Here is an 18,747-nt window from a genome sequence, read left to right on the forward strand (position 1 = left end):
CAGTCAATCACCCTCGCTGACCATATTTAGGAAGGATCTCAAGACCTGCAACACTGTGCCTCCCCACCTCAGTCAATCACCAACACTGACCATATTCAGGAATGATCTCCAGACCGGGAACACTGTGCCTCCCCACCTCAGTCAATCACCCTCGCTGACCATATTCAGGAAGGATCTCAAGACCTGGAACACTGTGCCTCTCCACCTCAGTCAATCACCCTCGCTTACCATATTCAGGAAGGATCTCAAGACCTGGAACACTGTGCCTCTCCACCTCAGTCAATCACCCTCGCTGACCATATTCAGGAAGGATCTCAAGACCTGGAACACTGTGCCTCTCCACCTCAGTCAATCACCCTCGCTGACCATATTCAGGAAGGATCTCAAGACCTGGAACACTGTGCCTCTCCACCTCAGTCAATCACCCTCGCTTACCATATTCAGGAAGGATCTCAAGACCTGGAACACTCTGCCTCTCCACCTCAGTCAATCACCCTCGCTGACCATATTCAGGAAGGATCTCAAGACCTGGAACACTGTGCCTCTCCACCTCAGTCAATCACCCTCGCTGACCATATTCAGGAAGGATCTCAAGACCTGAAACACTGTGCCTCTCAACCTCAGTCAATCACCCTCGCCGACAATATTCAGGAAGGATCTCAAAACCCGAAACACTGTGCCTTTCCACCTCGGTCAATCACCCTCGCTGACCATATTCAGGAAGGATCTCAGGACCTGGAACACTGTGCCTCTCCACCTCAGTCAATCACCCTCGCTGACCATATTCAGGAATGATCTCCAGACCGGGAACACTGTGCCTCCCCACCTCAGTCAATCACCCTCACTGACCATATTCAGGAAGGATCTCAAGACCTGGAACACTGTGCCTCTCCACCTCAGTCAATCACCCTCGCGGACCATATTCTGGAAGGATCTCAAGACCTGGAAAACTGTGCCTCTCCACCTCAGTCAATCACCCTCGCTGACCATATTTAGGAAGGATCTCAAGACCTGCAACACTGTGCCTCCCCACCTCAGTCAATCACCAACACTGACCCTATTCAGGAGGGATCTCAAGACCTGGAACACTGTGCTTCTCCACCTCAGTCAATCACACTCGCTGACCATATTCAGGAAGTATCTCAAGGCCTGGAATACTCTGCCTCTCCACCTCAGTCAATCACCCTCGCGGACCATATTCAGGAAGGATCTCAAGACCTGAAACACTGTGCCTCTCAACCTCAGTCAATCAACCTCGCGGACAATATTCAGGAAGGATCATAAGGCCTGGAACACTGTGCCTCCACCTCAGTCAATCAACCTCGCGGACAATATTCAGGAAGGATCTCAAGGCCTGGAACACTGTGCCTCTCCACCTCAGTTAATCACCCTCGCTGACCATATTCAGGAAGGATCTCAAGGCCTGGAACACTGTGTCTCCACCTCAGTCAATAATTCGCACTGACCATATTCAGGAAGGATCTCAAGACCTGGAACACTGTGCCTCTCCACCTCAGTCAATCACCCTCGCGGACCATATTCAGGAAGGATCTCAAGACCCGGAACACTGTGCCTCCACCTCAGACAATCACCCTTGCTGACCATATTCAGGGTGGATCTCAAGCCTGGAACACTGTGCCTCTCCACCTCAGTCAATCACCCTCGCTGACCATATTCAGGAAGGTTCTCAAGGCCTGGAACACTGTGCCTCTCCACCTCAGTCAATCACCCTCGCTTGCCATATTCAGGAAGGATCTCAAGACCTGGAACACTGTGCCTCTCAACCTCAGTCAATCAACCTCGCGGACAATATTCAGGAAGGATCTCAAGGCCTGGAACACTGTGCCTCTCCACCTCAGTTAATCACCCTCGCTGACCATATTTAGGAAGGATCTCAAGGCCTGGAACACTGTGCCTCCACCTCAGTCAATAATTCGCACTGACCATATTCAGGAAGGATCTCAAGACCTGGAACACTGTGCCTCTCCACCTCAGTCAATCACCCTCGCGGACCATATTCAGGAAGGATCTCAAGACCCGGAACACTGTGCCTCCACCTCAGACAATCACCCTTGCTGACCATATTCAGGGTGGATCTCAAGCCTGGAACACTGTGCCTCTCCACCTCAGTCAATCACCCTCGCTGACCATATTCAGGAAGGTTCTGAAGGCCTGGAACACTGTGCCTCTCCACCTCAGTCAATCACCCTCGCTGACCATATTCAGGAAGGATCTCAAAACCTGGAACACTGTGCCTCTCCACCTCAGTCAATCACCCTCGCTGACCATATTCAGGAAGGATCTCAAGACCTGCAACACTGTGCCTCTCCACCTCAGTCAATCACCCTCGCTTGCCATATTCAGGAGGGATCTCAAGACCTGGAACACTGTGCCTCTCAACCTCAGTCAATCACCGTCGCTGACCATATTCAGGAAGGATCTCAAGACCTGGAACACTGTGCCTCTCCACCTCAGTCAATAACCCTTGCTGACCATATTCAGGAAGGATCTCAAGACCCGGAACTCTGTGCCTCCACCTCAGTCAATCACCCTCGCTGGCCATATTCAGGAAGGATCTCAGGACCTGGAAAACTGTGCCTCTCCACCTCAGTCAATCACCCTCGCGGACCATATTCAGGAAGGATCTCAAGACCTGGAACACTGTGCCTCCACCTCAGTCAATCACCGACGCTGACCATATTCAGGGCGGATCTCAAGACCTGGAACACTGTGGCTCTCCACCTCAGTCAATCACCCTCGCTGACCATATTCAGGAAGGATCTCAAGACCTGGAACACTGTGCCGCTCCACCTCAGTCACTCACCCTCGCTGACCATATTCAGGAAGGATCTCAAGACCTGGAACACTGTGCCTTTCCACCTCAGTCAATCACCCTCGCTGACCATATTCAGGAAGGATCTCAAGACCTGGAACACTGTGCCTCCACCTCAGTCAATCACCAACGCTGACCATATTCAGGGCGGATCTCAAGACCTGGAACACTGTGTCTCTCCACCTCAGTCAATCACCCTCGCTGACCATATTCAGGGCGGATCTCAAGCCTGGAAAACTGTGGCTCTCCACCTCAGTCAATCACCCTCACTGGCCATATTCAGGAAGGCTCTCAAAACCTGGAACACTGTGCCTTTCCACCTCAGTCAATCACCCTCGCTGACCATATTCAGGGCGGATCTCAAGACCTGGAACACTGTGCCTCTCCACCTCAGTCACTCACCCTCGCTGACCATATTCAGGAAGGATCTCAAGACCTGGAACACTGTGCCTCTCCACCTCAGTCAATCACCCTCGCTGACCATATTCAGGAAGGATCTCAAGACCTGGAACACTGTGCCTTTCCACCTCAGTCAATCACCCTCGCTGACCATATTCAGGAAGGATCTCAAGACCTGGAACACTGTGCCTCCACCTCAGTCAATCACCAACGCTGACCATATTCAGGGCGGATCTCAAGACCTGGAACACTGTGTCTCTCCACCTCAGTCAATCACCCTCGCTGACCATATTCAGGGCGGATCTCAAGACCTGGAACACTGTGCCTCCACCTCAGTCAATCACCCTTGCAGACCATATTCAGGAAGGATCTCAAGACCTGGAACACTGTGCCTCTCAACCTCAGTCAATCACCCTTGCGGACCATATTCAGGAAGGATCTCAAGACCTGGCTCTTTGATTGAACCTCCATGCCCAGATGGATCAGCAGCCTCGCCTCCCTCCTCAGCGCCTTGAAACCCTTACGGGTGAGTATCCATGCTTTATAAATTCCTGATTGAATGCACACAAACCAGTTCTCGTGAACAGTAACTTTCAATCTTTAGTGCAGGTCGTTCCATGTTAAAATGTGGTGTTTATGTAATATTGAAGGAACTAAAGCTAAATGTGTTATTTAAATCAAATGCGTCTCTGCTTCCTACACATTGCCTATAATATGCCTCTTTTTAGGGTGTGTTGGTTCCTGCAGACACACAAAGATGCTGATGCGGCTGGAAGAGAGGCTGTGACCTGTCAATCACTGGTTCAGACTCAATGACGTGTCAAGGCTGCTTGTCGCACAATAGACTTTGCTCCATCCTCATTGGCTGCTCAAAGCCACTGGACTGAAGCAAACCAAGCCTTTTGCCAATGTTTACATGTATGACACCTCCACTCACACAACACGGAGCCTCGGACAGGCCTACATGGCCACAGACAGTGACAGTGAAATGCTGTCCCTGGTGGCATCTGTCTGTCAAATTCAAGTCCTGGCAGGACTCAGCAGAACCTCTGGTGGTCCCTGACGGGAACCAGCTCCGATCGGGAGGTCTCTGGGGTGGAGCTTCGAGGCCACTTATAAATATGAAACAGATATTATGATCAGTTGGAATATAAGGACGAGTCTGAAACACGTCCTGCATGGGCCACGTCTTTTATTTCTTCTAAGTAAACAGGAGGCAGCCTGGCGCGAACCCCAGGGTGGCCGACCTTGGAAGTGGAGAAGCAGGTTCAAGCCCCAGCAGGCCCGGACTGGCCGTTGCGGGCACCGGGTGGGGGCCGGTTTTGGGCCCCTGGGGGCCGTTTTTGTTACAGGACCGTTTTTGCAGCAACGGCCCTGTAACAAAATCGGGCGAAAACCGGCCCTGGCAAAGAGCGCGGTCGCACCCCCAATCCCCCCCCCCCCCTAACCCCCCCCCCCCAGGGGTGGGGGGCAGGCCGAGCACTTTGCCAGGGCCGGTTTGGGTTCCCAGTCCGGCCCTGAGTCCCAGCCTTACCTCCACATCCTGTGACTCTGGGACCTCTGTTAAGCTTCCATCCTTAAATAAATGTTCAATGTAATCTGGTGCTGATGGGAAACGCAGCAATGCCCTTGGGCCACGAGTGCCCCACATAAAACTGAAATAAGAATCTAAAAATAAAAATTTAGCATTAATTCTCTCTCAAATACTTAAATGAAGAAACCCCAAATTCTTCCAATAATTCTCATTTATTTAGATGCAATGACCCAAACCTCCTCCATTAAGTATGTTTTGAATGTTGTCAAGGTTTGTGGAACTCTCTTAGAAATGCACAATATTCTACTTACTTCATTATATATTTCCGGTTAACCCAAGGCCGAGCACAACTGTCTTTAATGCTGTGATCTTTAACAAATGTTATTGGAAGCGTGTAATACAGAACCCATGGTGTGGCCCTCCTTGTGGAAGGGGTGCTAAGCCCTCTGTAAGATTATCTTTACATCCCTCTGGGTCTCCCTCTGGTCCCAGACTGGAAAAAGGGGGCATTATAGCAAGGAACCTCATTAAAATTATCGCCGTTTTAGCAGCAGGAAACTGAAATGAAAGTACTATGTACCCGCCTCGGGGTCATAATCAGGGCCGGCTTTCGAGCTGGTGGTGCCCGGTGCGACAATGTTTGCTGGCCCCGCTCCAATAACCTCCTTTTACATATATTCCCTCACTACCGCCCTTTAACAGTGCCCCTTAGGTCTCCATAGCCACTCTCTCTCAGATGCATTTCTTTTGGTTTATAGCGCCAGTCACACAAGCGTTGGGTGTTGGAAAACTTTACATTACACACACATTACACAGAGACAATCAATAATCTGAACGTAAATCAGTGTATCAGAAAAGTCACATAAGGCCGAGGACTACAAGGTGTAGGAGTCACAAGTCATCCCTACTGGTAGACAGTGTAGTGTAAAAGTGCTTGGTCCGGAGATACACACTCTCAGAATTTAAAATGTAACACCATGGTTGGGAGTTGTCTTTACTAATAAGAATTGATTTCAACCCATTAGAACCCTCTTTGCAACATTAGAATTATTAGGAAAGACTGGGGCGGAATAATAACCTCTAACCTATACCTTGCAGTTTGCATGCAGCTCTTTGATGACAGTTATTAGCTCGCTGTCCTTTGTTAGGAATAAAATGTATAAACTGCAAGTAACAAAAGAGGCCTCTGACGGAAGCAGTAACACACGGTCCTGTTTCCATTATATGCTCTTTGTGATCTGTAGGGTACACGTGCTTTGCAGCAGGCACATTAACCCTCTGCGCTACTTTATGAGGAGTCAAAACTTCCACCAGAGAAAACACCGATCTCTGCAGCATGTTCATCAATCTCCAGAGTTCTATGGACACTTTTATTGTTGCCCTAAAGGTGCTGGAGGCCAGGAACGCCGCAACAGGTTCTTTTAAAACCATAATGTACTTGAAAACAGCACTCCCATCTGCCCCACCCCAAAAGTAAGGGGTCAATTACGATGGTGATCCGTGCGCCATCAACCCTAAAATTCCCAATGCCAAATTAGGATGGCGGTGGGAATGTAAATGTTACTGCGGCGGACGGAAAGACCCTCTGCCGTGGTCCCGCAAGGCGCTCCTTTTCCACCCGCATTGCAGGACCCGGTACAATGGGGAATTGTTGCGGTGCCGTGCAGGCACCGCCGTGGGCATTACGATGCCTGTCTTTTTTGGCGGAGATCCCACCGCAAAAAGATAGGTAGAGAATGACTTTGGGGGCCCATTGCGGGCCCCCGGGGGTTGGGGGGTGGGGTGCTTCGCATGGGGGGTACCTATGGTACTCCCTGCATTTGCATGTACAAGGTGGCAGGCACCGCACGGTGCCAGTCACGTTGTATATTCAAATGCACAACATGTATTTTTACATTGTGGCAGGTACTGTCCCTCGCCGTAATGTAAAAATACAGGATGTGCCCGCCAATGTGGCGGGCGCATGTTATGTTATGTTATGTTATGTTATGTTAAATTACTTTTAAAGCGCACTTACACCAAACGGTTTCATGGTGCTGTGAACGGGAGGTAGCGGAGCCAGCGGTGAAAGTGAAGGGAAGCGGGAAGTTACTCAAAAGCCTGGCAGAACAAAAGGGTGTCCAAGCGGGATCTTAAGTAAGGGTAGGACGTGGTTGATCTAAGTTCCAAAGGGAGAGAATTCCAAAAGAAGGGGGCAAGAAAAGAGAATCTGAGACCACCGTGCTTCTTACGGGAGAAAGTGGGGGTGGTAAGGAGGGCCAGGTGGGAGAAGCAAAGATTGCGAGAGGGAAGATAGCGGTGAAGCAAGGAGGAAGTAAAGGCTGGACCGAGGCCGGCCAGAGCTTTGAAGATGATGCAGCCGAGTTTGAAGCCACAGCGCTTGGCTACCGGGAGACAATGGACGCTTTTAAGTAGAGGGTGGACGTGGTGGTGTCTGGGAAGGTGGGAGATGAGTCTGGCCGCCTGGTTCTGTACCAGCTGCAAACGGTGGAGCTGGTAGGCGGGGATGCCAATGTAGAGTGACCCCGAGCTCCTGGAGTAAGACAAGTGTCCAAGGGTCCACACAAGACCCCGAGCTCTTGGAGTAAGACAAGTGTCCGAGGGTCACACAAGACCCCAAGCTCCTGGAGTAAGACAAGTGTCCGAGAGTCACACAAGACCCCAAGCTCCTGGAGGAGGACAAGTGTCCGAGGGTCACACAAGACCCAAGGCTCCTGGAGTAAGACAAGTGTGTGCATGTGGCACTGACAGGACAGGTGTGACCAACCTTACCGTGCACTCTGAGCTGTGGTGTGGCCACCTGCATCCTCCCCATCCCTCGGGCTCACAATTGCCACTGACTGAGAAGTACAAGTGTCCGACAGTCACAAAAGACTCCGAGCTCCTGGAGTAAGACAAGTGTCCGAGGGTCACACACAAGACCCTGAGCTCCAGAGGTAAGACAAGTGTCGGAGGGTCACACAAGACCCAGAGCTCCTGGAGTAAGACAAGTGTTCGAGGGTCACACAAGACCCGAGCTCCTGGAGTAAGACAAGTGTCCGAGGGTCATACACAAGAACCTGAGCTCCAGAGGTAAAACAAGTGTCGGAGGGTCACACAAGACCCCGAGCTCCTAGAGTAAGACAAGTGTCGGAGGGTCACACAAGACCCCGAGCTCCTGGAGTAAGACAAGTGTCCGAGGATCACACAAGACCCAGAGAACCCGGAGTAAGACAAGTATCCGAGGGTCACACACAAGACCCTGAGCTCCAGGAGTAAGACAAGTGTCGGAGGGTCACACAAGACCCCGAGCTCCTAGAGTAAGACAAGTGTTCCGGGGTCACACAAGACCCCGAGCTCCTGGAGTAAGACAAGTGTCCGAGGGTCACACAAGAACCTGAGCTCCTGGAGTAAGACGTGTCTGAGGGTCAAACAAGACCTTGAGCTCCTGGAGTAAGACAAGTGTCCAAGGGTCACACAAAAGGCCCTGAGCTCCTGGAGTAAGACAAGTGTCCGAGGGTCACACAAGACCCCGAGCTCCTGAAGTAAGACAAGTGGCCGAGGGTCACACAAGACCCCGAGCTCCTGGAGTAAGACAAGTGTCCAAGGGTCACACTAGACCCCGAGCTCCTAGAGTAAGACAAGTGTCCGAGGGTCACACACAAGACCCTGAGCTCCTGGAGTAAGACAAGTGTCCGAGGGTCACACAAGACCCTGAGCTCCTGGAGTAAAACGTGTCTGAGGGTCACACAAGACCTTGGGCTCCTGGAGTAAGACAAGTGTCCAAGGGTCACACAAAAGAACCTGAGCTCCTGGAGTAAGACAAGTGTCCGAGGGTCACACAAGTCCCCGAGCTCCTGAAGTAAGACAAGTGTCGAGGGTCACACAAGACCCCGAGCTCCTGGAGTAAGACAAGCGTCAGAGGGTCACGCAAGACCCCGAGATCTTGGAGTAAGACAGGTGTCTGAGGGTCACACAAGACCCCGAGCTCCTGGAGTAACACAAGTGTCCAAGGGTCACACAAGACCCGAGCTCCTGGAATAAGACAAGTGTCCGAGGGTCACACAAGACCCCGAGCTCTTGGAGTAAGAAAAGTGTCCGAGGGTCACACAATACCCCGAGCTCCTGGAGTAAGACAAGTGTCCAAGGGTCACACAAGACCCCAAAGTCCTCGAGTAAGACAAGTGTTAGAGGGTCATACACCAGACCCTGATCTCCAAGAGTAAGACAAGTGTCCGAGGGTCACACAAGGCCCCGAGCTCCTGGAGTAAGACAAGTGTCCGAGGATCACACAAGACCCCGAGCTCCTGGAGTAAGACAAGTGTCCGAGGGTCACACTAGACACCGAGCTCCTAGAGTGAGACAAGTGTCCGAGGGTCACACAAGGCCCCGAACTCCTGGAGTAAGACATGTGTCCGAGGGTCATACAAGACCCTGAGCTCCTGGAGTAAGACAAGTGTCCGAGGGTCACACAAGACCCCGAGCTCCTGGAGTAAGACAAGTGTCCGAGGGTCACACAAGACCCGAGCTCCTGGAGTAAGACAAGTGTCCGAGGGTCACACAAGACCCCAAGCTCCTGGAGTAAGACAAGTGTCCGAGGGTCACACACGACCCTGAGCTCCTGGAGTGAGACAAGTGCCTGAGGGTCACACAAGACCCAGAGCTCCTGGAGTAAGACATGTGTCTGAGGGTCACACACAAGACCCCGGTCTCCAAGAGTAAGACAAGTATCCGGGGGTCACACAAAAGACCCAGAGCTCCTGGAGTAAGACAAGTGTCCAAGGGTTACACAAGACCAGGAGTTCCTGGAGTGAGACAAGTGTCCGAGGGTCACACAAGACCCCGAGCTCCTGGAGTAAGACAAGTGTCCGAGGGTCAAACACAAGACCTCGATCTCCAAGAGTAAGACAAGTACACGGGGGTCACACAAAAGACCCCGAGCTCCTGGAGTAAGACAAGTGTCCGAGGGTTACACAAGACCCCGAGTTCCTGGAGTATGACAAGTGTCCGAGGGTCACACAAGACCCCGAGCTCCTGGAGTAAGACAAGTGTCCGAGAGTCACACACAAGACCCCGAGCTCCTGGAGTAAGACAAGTGTTGGAGGGTCACACAAGACCCTTAGCTCCTGGAGTAAGAGAAGTGTCACAGGGTCACGCAGGAGCCCGAGCTCCTGGAGTGAGACAAGTGTCCGAGGGTCACACAAGACCCCGAGCTCCTGGAGTGAGACAAGTGTCCGAGGGTCACACAAGACCCCAAGCTCCTGGAGTAAGACAAGTGTCCGAGGGTCACACAAGACCCTGAACTCCTGGAGTAAGACAAGTGTCCGAGGGTCACACCATAACTCGAGCTCCTGGAGTAAGACAGGTGTCCGAGGGTCACACACAGGACCCCAAGCTCCAGGAGTAAGACAAGTGTCCGAAGGTCACACACAAGACCCCGAACTCCTGGAGTAAGACAAGTGTCCGAGGGTCACACACAAGACCAGAGCTCCTGGAGTAAGAAAGTGTCCGTGTGTCACACAGAAGACCCTGAGCTCCAGGAGTAAGACAAGTGTCCGAGGGTCATAAAAGACCCCGAGCTCCTGGAGTAAGACAAGTGTCCGAGGGTCACACACAAGACCCCACGCTCCTGGAGTAAGACAAGTGTTTGAGGGTCACACAAGACCCTGAGCTCCTGGAGTAAGACAAGTGTCCGAGGGTCACACAAGACCCCGAGCTCCTGGAGTAAGACAAGTGTCCGAGGGTCACACAAGACCCCGAGCTCCTGGAGTAAGACAAGTGTCCGAGGGTCACACAAGACCCCGAGCACCTGGAATAAGACAAGTGTCCAAGAGTCACACCAGATCCGAGCTCCTGGAGTAAGACCAGTGTCCGAGGGTCACACACAAGACCCCGAGCTCCAGGAGTAAGACAAGTGTCCGAGGGTCACACAAGACCCCGAGCTCCTGGAGTAAGAAAAGTGTCCGAGGGTTACACAAAACCCCAAGCTCCTGGAGCAAGACAAGTGTCCGAGGGTCACACACGAGTCCCCGAGCTCCTGGAGTAAGACAAGTGTCCGAGGGTCACACAAGACCCCGAGCTCCTGGAGTAAGACAAGTGTCCGAGAATCACACAAGGCCCCGAGCTCTCGGAGTAAGACAAGTGTCCGAGGGTCAAACACGACCCCAAGCTCCTGGAGTAAGACAAGTGTCCGAGGGTCACACAAGACCCGAGCTCCTGGAGTAGGACAAGTGTCCGAGGTTCACACAAGACCCGGAGCTCCTGGAGTAAGACAAGTGTCCGAGGGTCACACACAGGACCCCGAGCTCCAGGAGTAAGACAAGTGCCCGAGGGTCACACAAGACCCCGAGCTCCTCGAGTAACACAAGTGTCCAAGCGTCACACAAGACCCGAGCTCCTGCAGTCAGACAAGTGTCCGAGGGTCACACAAGACCCTGAGCTCCTGGAGTAAGACAAGTGTCCGAGGCTCACACAAGACCCCAAGGTCCTGGAGTAAGACAAGTGTCAGAGGGTCACACACCAGAACCTGATCTCCGAGAGTAAGACAAGTGTCCGAGGGTCACACAAGACCCCGAGCTCCTGGAGTAAGACAAGTGTCCGAGGGTCACACAAGGCCCCGAGCTCCTGGAGGAAGACAATTGTCCGAGGGTCACACAAGACCCTGAGCTCCTGGAGTAAGACAAGTGTCCGAGCGTCACACAAGACTCTGAGCTCCTGGAGTAAGACAAGTGTCCGAGGGTCACACACAAGACCCTGATCTCCAAGAGTAAGACAAGTATCCGGGGGTCACACAAAAGACCCCGTGCTCCTGGAGTAAGACAAGTGTCCGAGGGTTACACAAGACTCCGAGTTCCTGGAGTATGACAAGTGTCCGAGGGTCACACAAGACCCAAGCTCCTGGAGTAAGACAAGTGTCCGGGAGTCACACAAAAGACCCCGTGCTCCTGGAGTAAGACAAGTGTCCGAGGGTTACACAAGACTCCGAGTTCCTGGAGTATGACAAGTGTCCGAGGGTCACACAAGACCCAAGCTCCTGGAGTAAGACATGTGTCCGGGAGTCACACACAAGACCCCGAGCTCCTGGAGTAAGACAAGTGTTGGAGGGTCACACAAGACCCTTAGCACCTGGAGTAAGACAAGTGTCCGAGGGTCACACAGGACCCCGAGCTCCTGGAGTAAGACAAGTGTCCGAGGGTCACACCATACCCCGAGCTCCTGGAGTAAGACAAGTGTCCAAGGGTCACACACAGGACCCCAAGCTCCAGGAGTAAGACAAGTGTCCGAGGGTCACACAAGACCCTGAGCTCCTGGAGTAAGACAAGTGTCCGAGGGTCACACAAGACCCCGAGCTCCTGGAGTAAGACAAGTGTCCAAGGTTCACACAAGACCCGAGCTCCTGGAGTAAGACAAGTGTCCGAGGGTCACACAAGACCCCAAGCTCCTGGAGTAAGACAAGTGTCCGAGGGTCACACACAAGACCCCGATCTCCAAGAGTAAGACAAGTGTCTGGGGTCACACAAAAGACCCCGAGCTCCTGGAGTAAGACAAGTGTCTGAGGGTCTCACAAGACCCCGAGCTCCTGGAGTAAGACAAGTGTCCGAGGGTCACACAAGACCCTGAGCTCCTGGTGAAAGACAAGTGTCCGAGGGTCACACAAGACCCGAGCTCCTGGAGAAAGACAAGTGTTCGAGGGTCACACAAGACCGGAGCTCCTGGAGTAAGACAAGTGTCCGAGGGTCACACAAGACCCTGAGCTCCTGGAGTAAGACAAGTGCCCAAGGGTCACACACAAGACCCTGAGGTCCAGGAGTAAGACACGTGTCCGAGGGCCACACAAGACCAGAGCACCTGGAGTAAGACAAGTGTCCAAGGGTCACACACAAGACCCTGAGCTCCTGGAGTAAGACAGGTGTCCGAGGGTCACACAAGACCCGAGCTCCTGGAGTAAGATAAGTGTCTGAGGGTCACACAAGACCCTGATTTCCTGGAGTAAGACAAGTGTCCAAGGGTCACACAAGACCTCGAGGTCCTGGAGTAAGACAAGTGTCCGAGGGTCACTTAGGACCCCGAGCTCCTGGAGTAAGACAAGTGTCCAAGGGTCAAACAAGACCCCGAACTCCCGGAGTAAGACAAGCGTGTTAAGGTGGCAGTGACAGGACAGGTGTGACCGCCCTTACCGTGCACTCTGAGCTGTGCTATGGCCACCTGTGGCCCCCTCGGTTCCGCGTACATTCGCACGGTGTAGGTTCCGTTGTGATTCGTCTGCACATCTGTGATCCGCAGAGACCCGTCCGGGAGCAGTGACTCTCGGCCGGTGGATTGAGGACCATTGACAGGAGGATCGCTGCCAAAGAGACTGAGGATGACGTCATCTCTGCGTGTCCCTCCGCCCCTGAACCAGGCAACATATTCCAAACGCCCCTCGTACCGCACAGACAGGGTGACGGTGTCTCCCACCGCCGCGGTCACCACATCTGGAGTGATTGACAGCTGTGCCGTTGTGCACTGGAACAATGACGTCACCCAGACTGACGTCACCCAGGCTGAAAGAAAACACAGAAGAGAAACAACATTAGAGGCGCTGCGGCTGAACCTCAAAAACAACAGACACCAGTGGGTGCGGAGAGACAAAGTCGACTGTAACTAGATGAATTGATTACACAAAAGCATCACAATATCAGCGCAGAGCTACAATGACTTTGAAGTCCTATACAACTTATTTTAAATAAATACACAATTATCCCAACTCATTTGAGAAAAACTTCCTGATAAAATATACATAGTTATTCCCCCAGTTAATTCCATAATCCTATGCCAGGGTTACCCTATAATACAAAATCTAAAAAACTGTTTAATTAAGCTCCCGAAAACTCAGCCTATGTCCTGTTCTCACAGAGAGTGTTGTGTAAGCAAGGGTCTTGACTCTTCACCCTACTCGGTGTTAACTCAGTAACCTTGACCAGTCTCCACAAACCTGGGCAGCATCACTGACCCCGAGACCCCTAATGTGCATTACAAAGGCTTCAGCAGTTTAACCCATCAACCTTTACTTCTGGACAGACACAAGGGGGTGACTCTCGAGTCAGTTGTAGGGTCACCGAGGTGGCCACGCCTACTATGGAAGACGCGTCACTTCCGCCACCAGCCCTGATGGCAGATATTGGCAATAACAGGAGTCTGCATCTCATCAATTCCCGCCTCGAAGCCGCCTCACTGGCCTGGATCAATAAATCTGTGGGTTTTGAGATAGATCTGAGGGTCTCTGGAACAGAGTGACCTGCCTGTAGGTTCTCACCACATGTAGGGCACATTTACTAAACTTTCACGCACTGCAGCGCCCCAAGCAACGCTTCTGCGCTGCGTGAAAGGGAGGGAGCAGAAATACACACTATTTACAAAGATATGGATCATTCCTGCTCTCTCCTTGCACTGGTGCACGGTGTGCAGCTAGCGCTAACTCAGGCCCCATGGTGCACAATAGTGCAAGGGGGCCTGTATTACAGACAGGATTGTTTTTGTGCAACAGGGATACCTCCTGCACATAAATAATCCTTTCAGACTTTTTCCTCTTTCTATGAGCGCTGCAGAGCGCCGCTCATGTGGAAAGAGAATATAATGAGGAGAAATAAACATATTTATCCTCACTACGCCTTACTTGGGAAAGCGTCATCAGTTCACACATTCCCAGGTTTAGATGTCTTTGTAAACCTGTGAATGCGCCAACATCCATGGGGGGCCGCATCGCAATGCCCACCCTCCACCCTTGGAATGCGCCAACATCCATGGGGGGCCGCATCGCAACGCCCACGCTCCACCCTTGGAATGCCTTCCAAATAGAAATGTAGCGTGATGCCGCTCATGCAACTGCACGGAGTTACATTTCTTCCCAAAATCATGCGAGATGGAGCATATCGACCCTGACGTGGCCTTGTAACTTTTATTGTTAACTTTGCTTTGTCCGTGTGTCCCTTGCCATGATGCAAGGGCAACACTAAGACGGCTTCATAAATATGGAGGCATATTCATCATTTTTCACACAACCCAATGCCACAATTTACCTGGATGAACTGAGTACAAGGAAGAGGGCGGAAATGTGCCATATTTACAAAGAAATTAGGCATTCTGCTCTTTCCTTGCACTGATGCACGGTGTGCTGCTAGCGCCAACACAGGCACCAAGGTGCACAATAGCGCCTGCAGTACAGACCGGATTGATTTTGTGCGGGAAGGGAAACCTTCCTGAACCTAAATAATTATTTGAGACCTCTTCCTCTTTCTGTGTGCGCTGCAGAGCGAGACTCAAGTGGAAACAGAAAACAACGAGGAGAAATAAACACATTTCTCCTCATTACGGCCATTTTCACACATTCCCAGGTTAGTTCATCATTGTAAATTTGGGAATGTGCCAACAACCAAAGGGTGGACGCATGGCAACGATCTACCATGAAATGCCTCCCAAGTGGCTCGGCCGCCATCTAGGGAAACCTACCAAACCCACACATTTCTAAGAACTAGACGCCCGGGGGAGTCCAGCGAGATATGGCTTGCGTGGGTCCCCGAAACGTTTTTTTTACCCAGAATCCCCTACAAATCTCAAATTTAGCTGAAAAAATTGCCCACTTCTTCCCCCCAGGGGGGGCAGAACGACTGTAATTGTTGCGGGTGGGGGCATTGATATGCCTGTTTTGGGCAGCCTCCACTCTTATTAAAATATGTCTTAAAAAATCCCTGGCTACTGCCCCATATGCCCGTTTTGGGAACCCCTACCCTAATTCAAATCTGCCCCAAAAAAATCCCAGCATCTAGCTGGCTTTTTGCCCCCTCCCCGGTGAGGCAGATTGGGGGCTAATGCCCCCATCTGGAGTTTTTTGGGCAAATTTGAATTAGGGTGGGGGCTGCCCAAAACGGGCATGCCGATGCCCCCACCCTAATCAAAATTTGCCCAGAAGACCACAGGCGTCTACTGGGCTTTTTGCCCCCCGCTGGAGGCAGATTTGGGGCTAATGCCCCCATATGCCCCCAGGGGGGGCTGAAAGGCTGTCATTTTTGAGGGGGTGGCGGCATGGGAATGCCCATATTGGGCAGCTCCTCCACAAATTATAATTTAAAAAATATCCCTGACGTATAGTGGGCTTTTTGCCCCCCCCGGGGGGGGGGCAGATTGAGGACTACTGGCCTCAACTGTCCCCCAGGTGGGGGGCAAAAAGACAAAATCACACCAAATACATTTGGGCGGAGCAAAAGCCCTTGCCCAAGGGGCCGCTCCCCTCTCCCTGGTTTCTAGTGAGTGGATCCCTGCTTGGAGATCGCCCTCCTGGGGTGATCCCCAAGCAGGGATCCACTTTCCAATGATACCTCTCTCATCTTTCTAAGTGCCTGGGGGGCTGAGATAGCCCTTGAGCACATAGAAAGTGAAACCATTTCAGTTTCGGTTTGTTGTCAATGACGACAGTACAACGTGCGCGCTGATCGTCATTGCAGAGAAACCAGGGAGGGGCCTGGGGAGCTGGGGAAGCTCAGCTTTGGGGGAGAGAAGGAAATCCCTCTGCTGTCTGCAGCAGAGGGATTTCCTGCCCCTGTCTTCATGACGGAATGGTTCTGTCATGAGCATCGAAGGGGTTAATAATTTGGAGGGGCGACCTGTAAATAATGGCCCGGTTCATCAGGAGCTGCTTTTGGGTAGAAGCCCTGACATGATGTTGAATCTTGGAGTGAGGTCAGAGGCAAATCAAACTGTTATTATTCCCGACAGCGGTCAAGCGCATTCCATCAGTACTCAGGGTAGACTCCCCAGTGGAATAGCCCCTCCGGGGCCAGTTTTACAATCTGTAGTACTCCCATTAGCAGAACATAGAGGGCACGGGACAGCAGGCTCAGGCGCTACCCATGCACAGGCAGTGAATACCCCTAATGCACCATTAGCTGCTCTAGGGATGCCCACGCTGGGTAACGATGGGAGGGACTTTAATCTATCGAGCCTTCGAAGGGCGAACTTAAGACACAATATGAACATAAATGAGACCTTGTATCTCCCGCCAGAAGCAACCCCTTACCCCATAGTGTTGACAAATGTCCCTCCACTGCCCCCTCGTGCCCCCGAGCACTGGACAACACTGAGAAACAAGTTGCGGCATCTACTGAGTACCAGAACAGGCCTAATAGATATTCTCTTCTCTGAATTTAAAATGGCGGGAAGAATTGGCCGGGTCGGCAAAACAAACAAGCACCTGGCTGGGGATTGTGTAGTTTTAACTTTTAGATCCCCTTATCTGGTGCAGTCCATTCTCGGTAGGGGGGCAACCAGTTTACTATGACCCAGGGGATTAATATCAGATCATTAGGGCACTTTTACAAACCATTCAAGATCACTTGGAATAATTGCTTGGAGGAGAGTCAAATAAGTAATATGCAGCACAGGTCTAGGCTCCCGGTCAGTAGCCGTTCTGACACCTTCAATAATTTAGAAGATATAGACTGACTAAACATTCTAAAAACATCTACCCTACCCACAAGCATGACCCTGGCGGCTTTATCACTGACATACTACCTATAAAGAAATCCTCTCTTGATTATAGGAAAATGAAATGAATACCTATCATCTAATATCTGACCCTAATGAGCTCAGAGATGGGACCTTGGGAGCTAGTAGTTCGATCCAGACAGTGTCCCCATCCCCAATAAACATCTAAATGTAAATCAGCCACCGACTGATAACCACGAACCGCCTCCTAATAACACTAGATCACTAAGGCACTCGGATAATGATGTAGGACCACTTCTACTATCTGTAACCTTGCCTTTCGGAATATAGCAGGTATGATAGCATAGTGGCTGGCATACCCATAGCAGCAGTCCCGCAAATCTAAAGGTGTGAGCAGCACACCAACTATCAGCGAACGCCCTGCCTGCAGTGAGAGGAGTGCGGATCTGGCATGCGCGCCGCATCTGGCATGCACGAGTCCCGACGCTCCGTTAAAGCGCAGACTGCAAGATGGTCACGCGCTGCAGCACCAAGAAGGCTGTTGTGAGCTACCTCGTCATCCAAGCACTGCAAAGTACAATAGTTCTGCACCCAATATCAGCGATGTGCTTGTAGTGCCCTCCCTCAAACTTGCAGGAGCAGCTCTGTAGTCCACAAAGTCGCGGGGACGAAAACAGTGTAGTGGGCACATCTGGCTAGCAATCCACTCCTGCAGCAAGTTAAGCCGGCTCGATGAGATAGACACGGCCGGCCCGCAGTATGAGGAAGACTGTCATAGTCTCCGTAGCTGATGTGGCAACACCACTTACCATGTGTGGTGGCCCTGACCAGAAGACTGGGGCCGTGCCCTGCCGCATCAACACTCAAGGAGGCAACCACCGGCCTGGTGTGCCCCCCACCTGCAAATCCAGCTCTGCGTGACCGGAGGCTGTAGTAAGGCCTGTCGCAGCATCACAGCCTCAGGCAGTAGTGCCACCAATGGGTCTCTGCGGGGAGCTGCATCTAGCTACGCAGATAGGAAGCAGCCCGGAACAGACTAAGAATTTAAAAGAAACTAGCCGCCCAGCATGTTATGAACCGCAATAACCCCACTCACCTGAGGACTAAACCGTTCATGAAAAAAGATGCAGCTGCTTCGTGAGAGGCGCCCAGCCATCTATATCAACTGTGGCCTACCATTAGCAGTAACCCACCAGGGGGGGAGAGCGTGGCTGCACCGGCTCTAAGTTACACCACTTTGGCTCCAGTGGCGTAACGAAACTTGAGGGGGGCCCCCTGCAAAGTACATGGAGCAGCCCCCCATTCCCCGCATCAGTTAAGAGCGACCTGCCATACTGCAGGGGCTCACCCCAGCAGTGAACAAGGATTCTGGTTCCTGCATTGGTCACATCTGCCCTTTCTTCGGGCGATTTACATACATCAGTAAATACTGCTGCTGCGCCCTCCAGCAAAGTTAGATAACACTGCCTCCGGCCGGCCCACCAAACTCACCCTCCTACTTGATGACCCACCTTCAAGCATA

The 18,747-nt window shown here is 52.0% G+C and overlaps 1 protein-coding gene across 1 annotated transcript in view; it reads right to left on the reverse strand.

Moving 5' to 3' along the window:
- LOC144768902 (uncharacterized) overlaps window positions 1-18,747 on the reverse strand; it is a 72,611-nt gene that overhangs the window by 28,189 nt on the left and 25,675 nt on the right. The window contains exon 2 of the mRNA XM_078652915.1: window positions 12,923-13,273. Within this exon, the coding sequence (XP_078509041.1) occupies window positions 12,923-13,273 (351 nt within the window). The remainder of the gene's footprint in view (window positions 1-12,922; window positions 13,274-18,747) is intronic.

Source organism: Lissotriton helveticus, chromosome 7 (genome assembly GCF_964261635.1).
Source record: "Lissotriton helveticus chromosome 7, aLisHel1.1, whole genome shotgun sequence".
Lineage (NCBI taxonomy): Eukaryota > Metazoa > Chordata > Amphibia > Caudata > Salamandridae > Lissotriton > Lissotriton helveticus.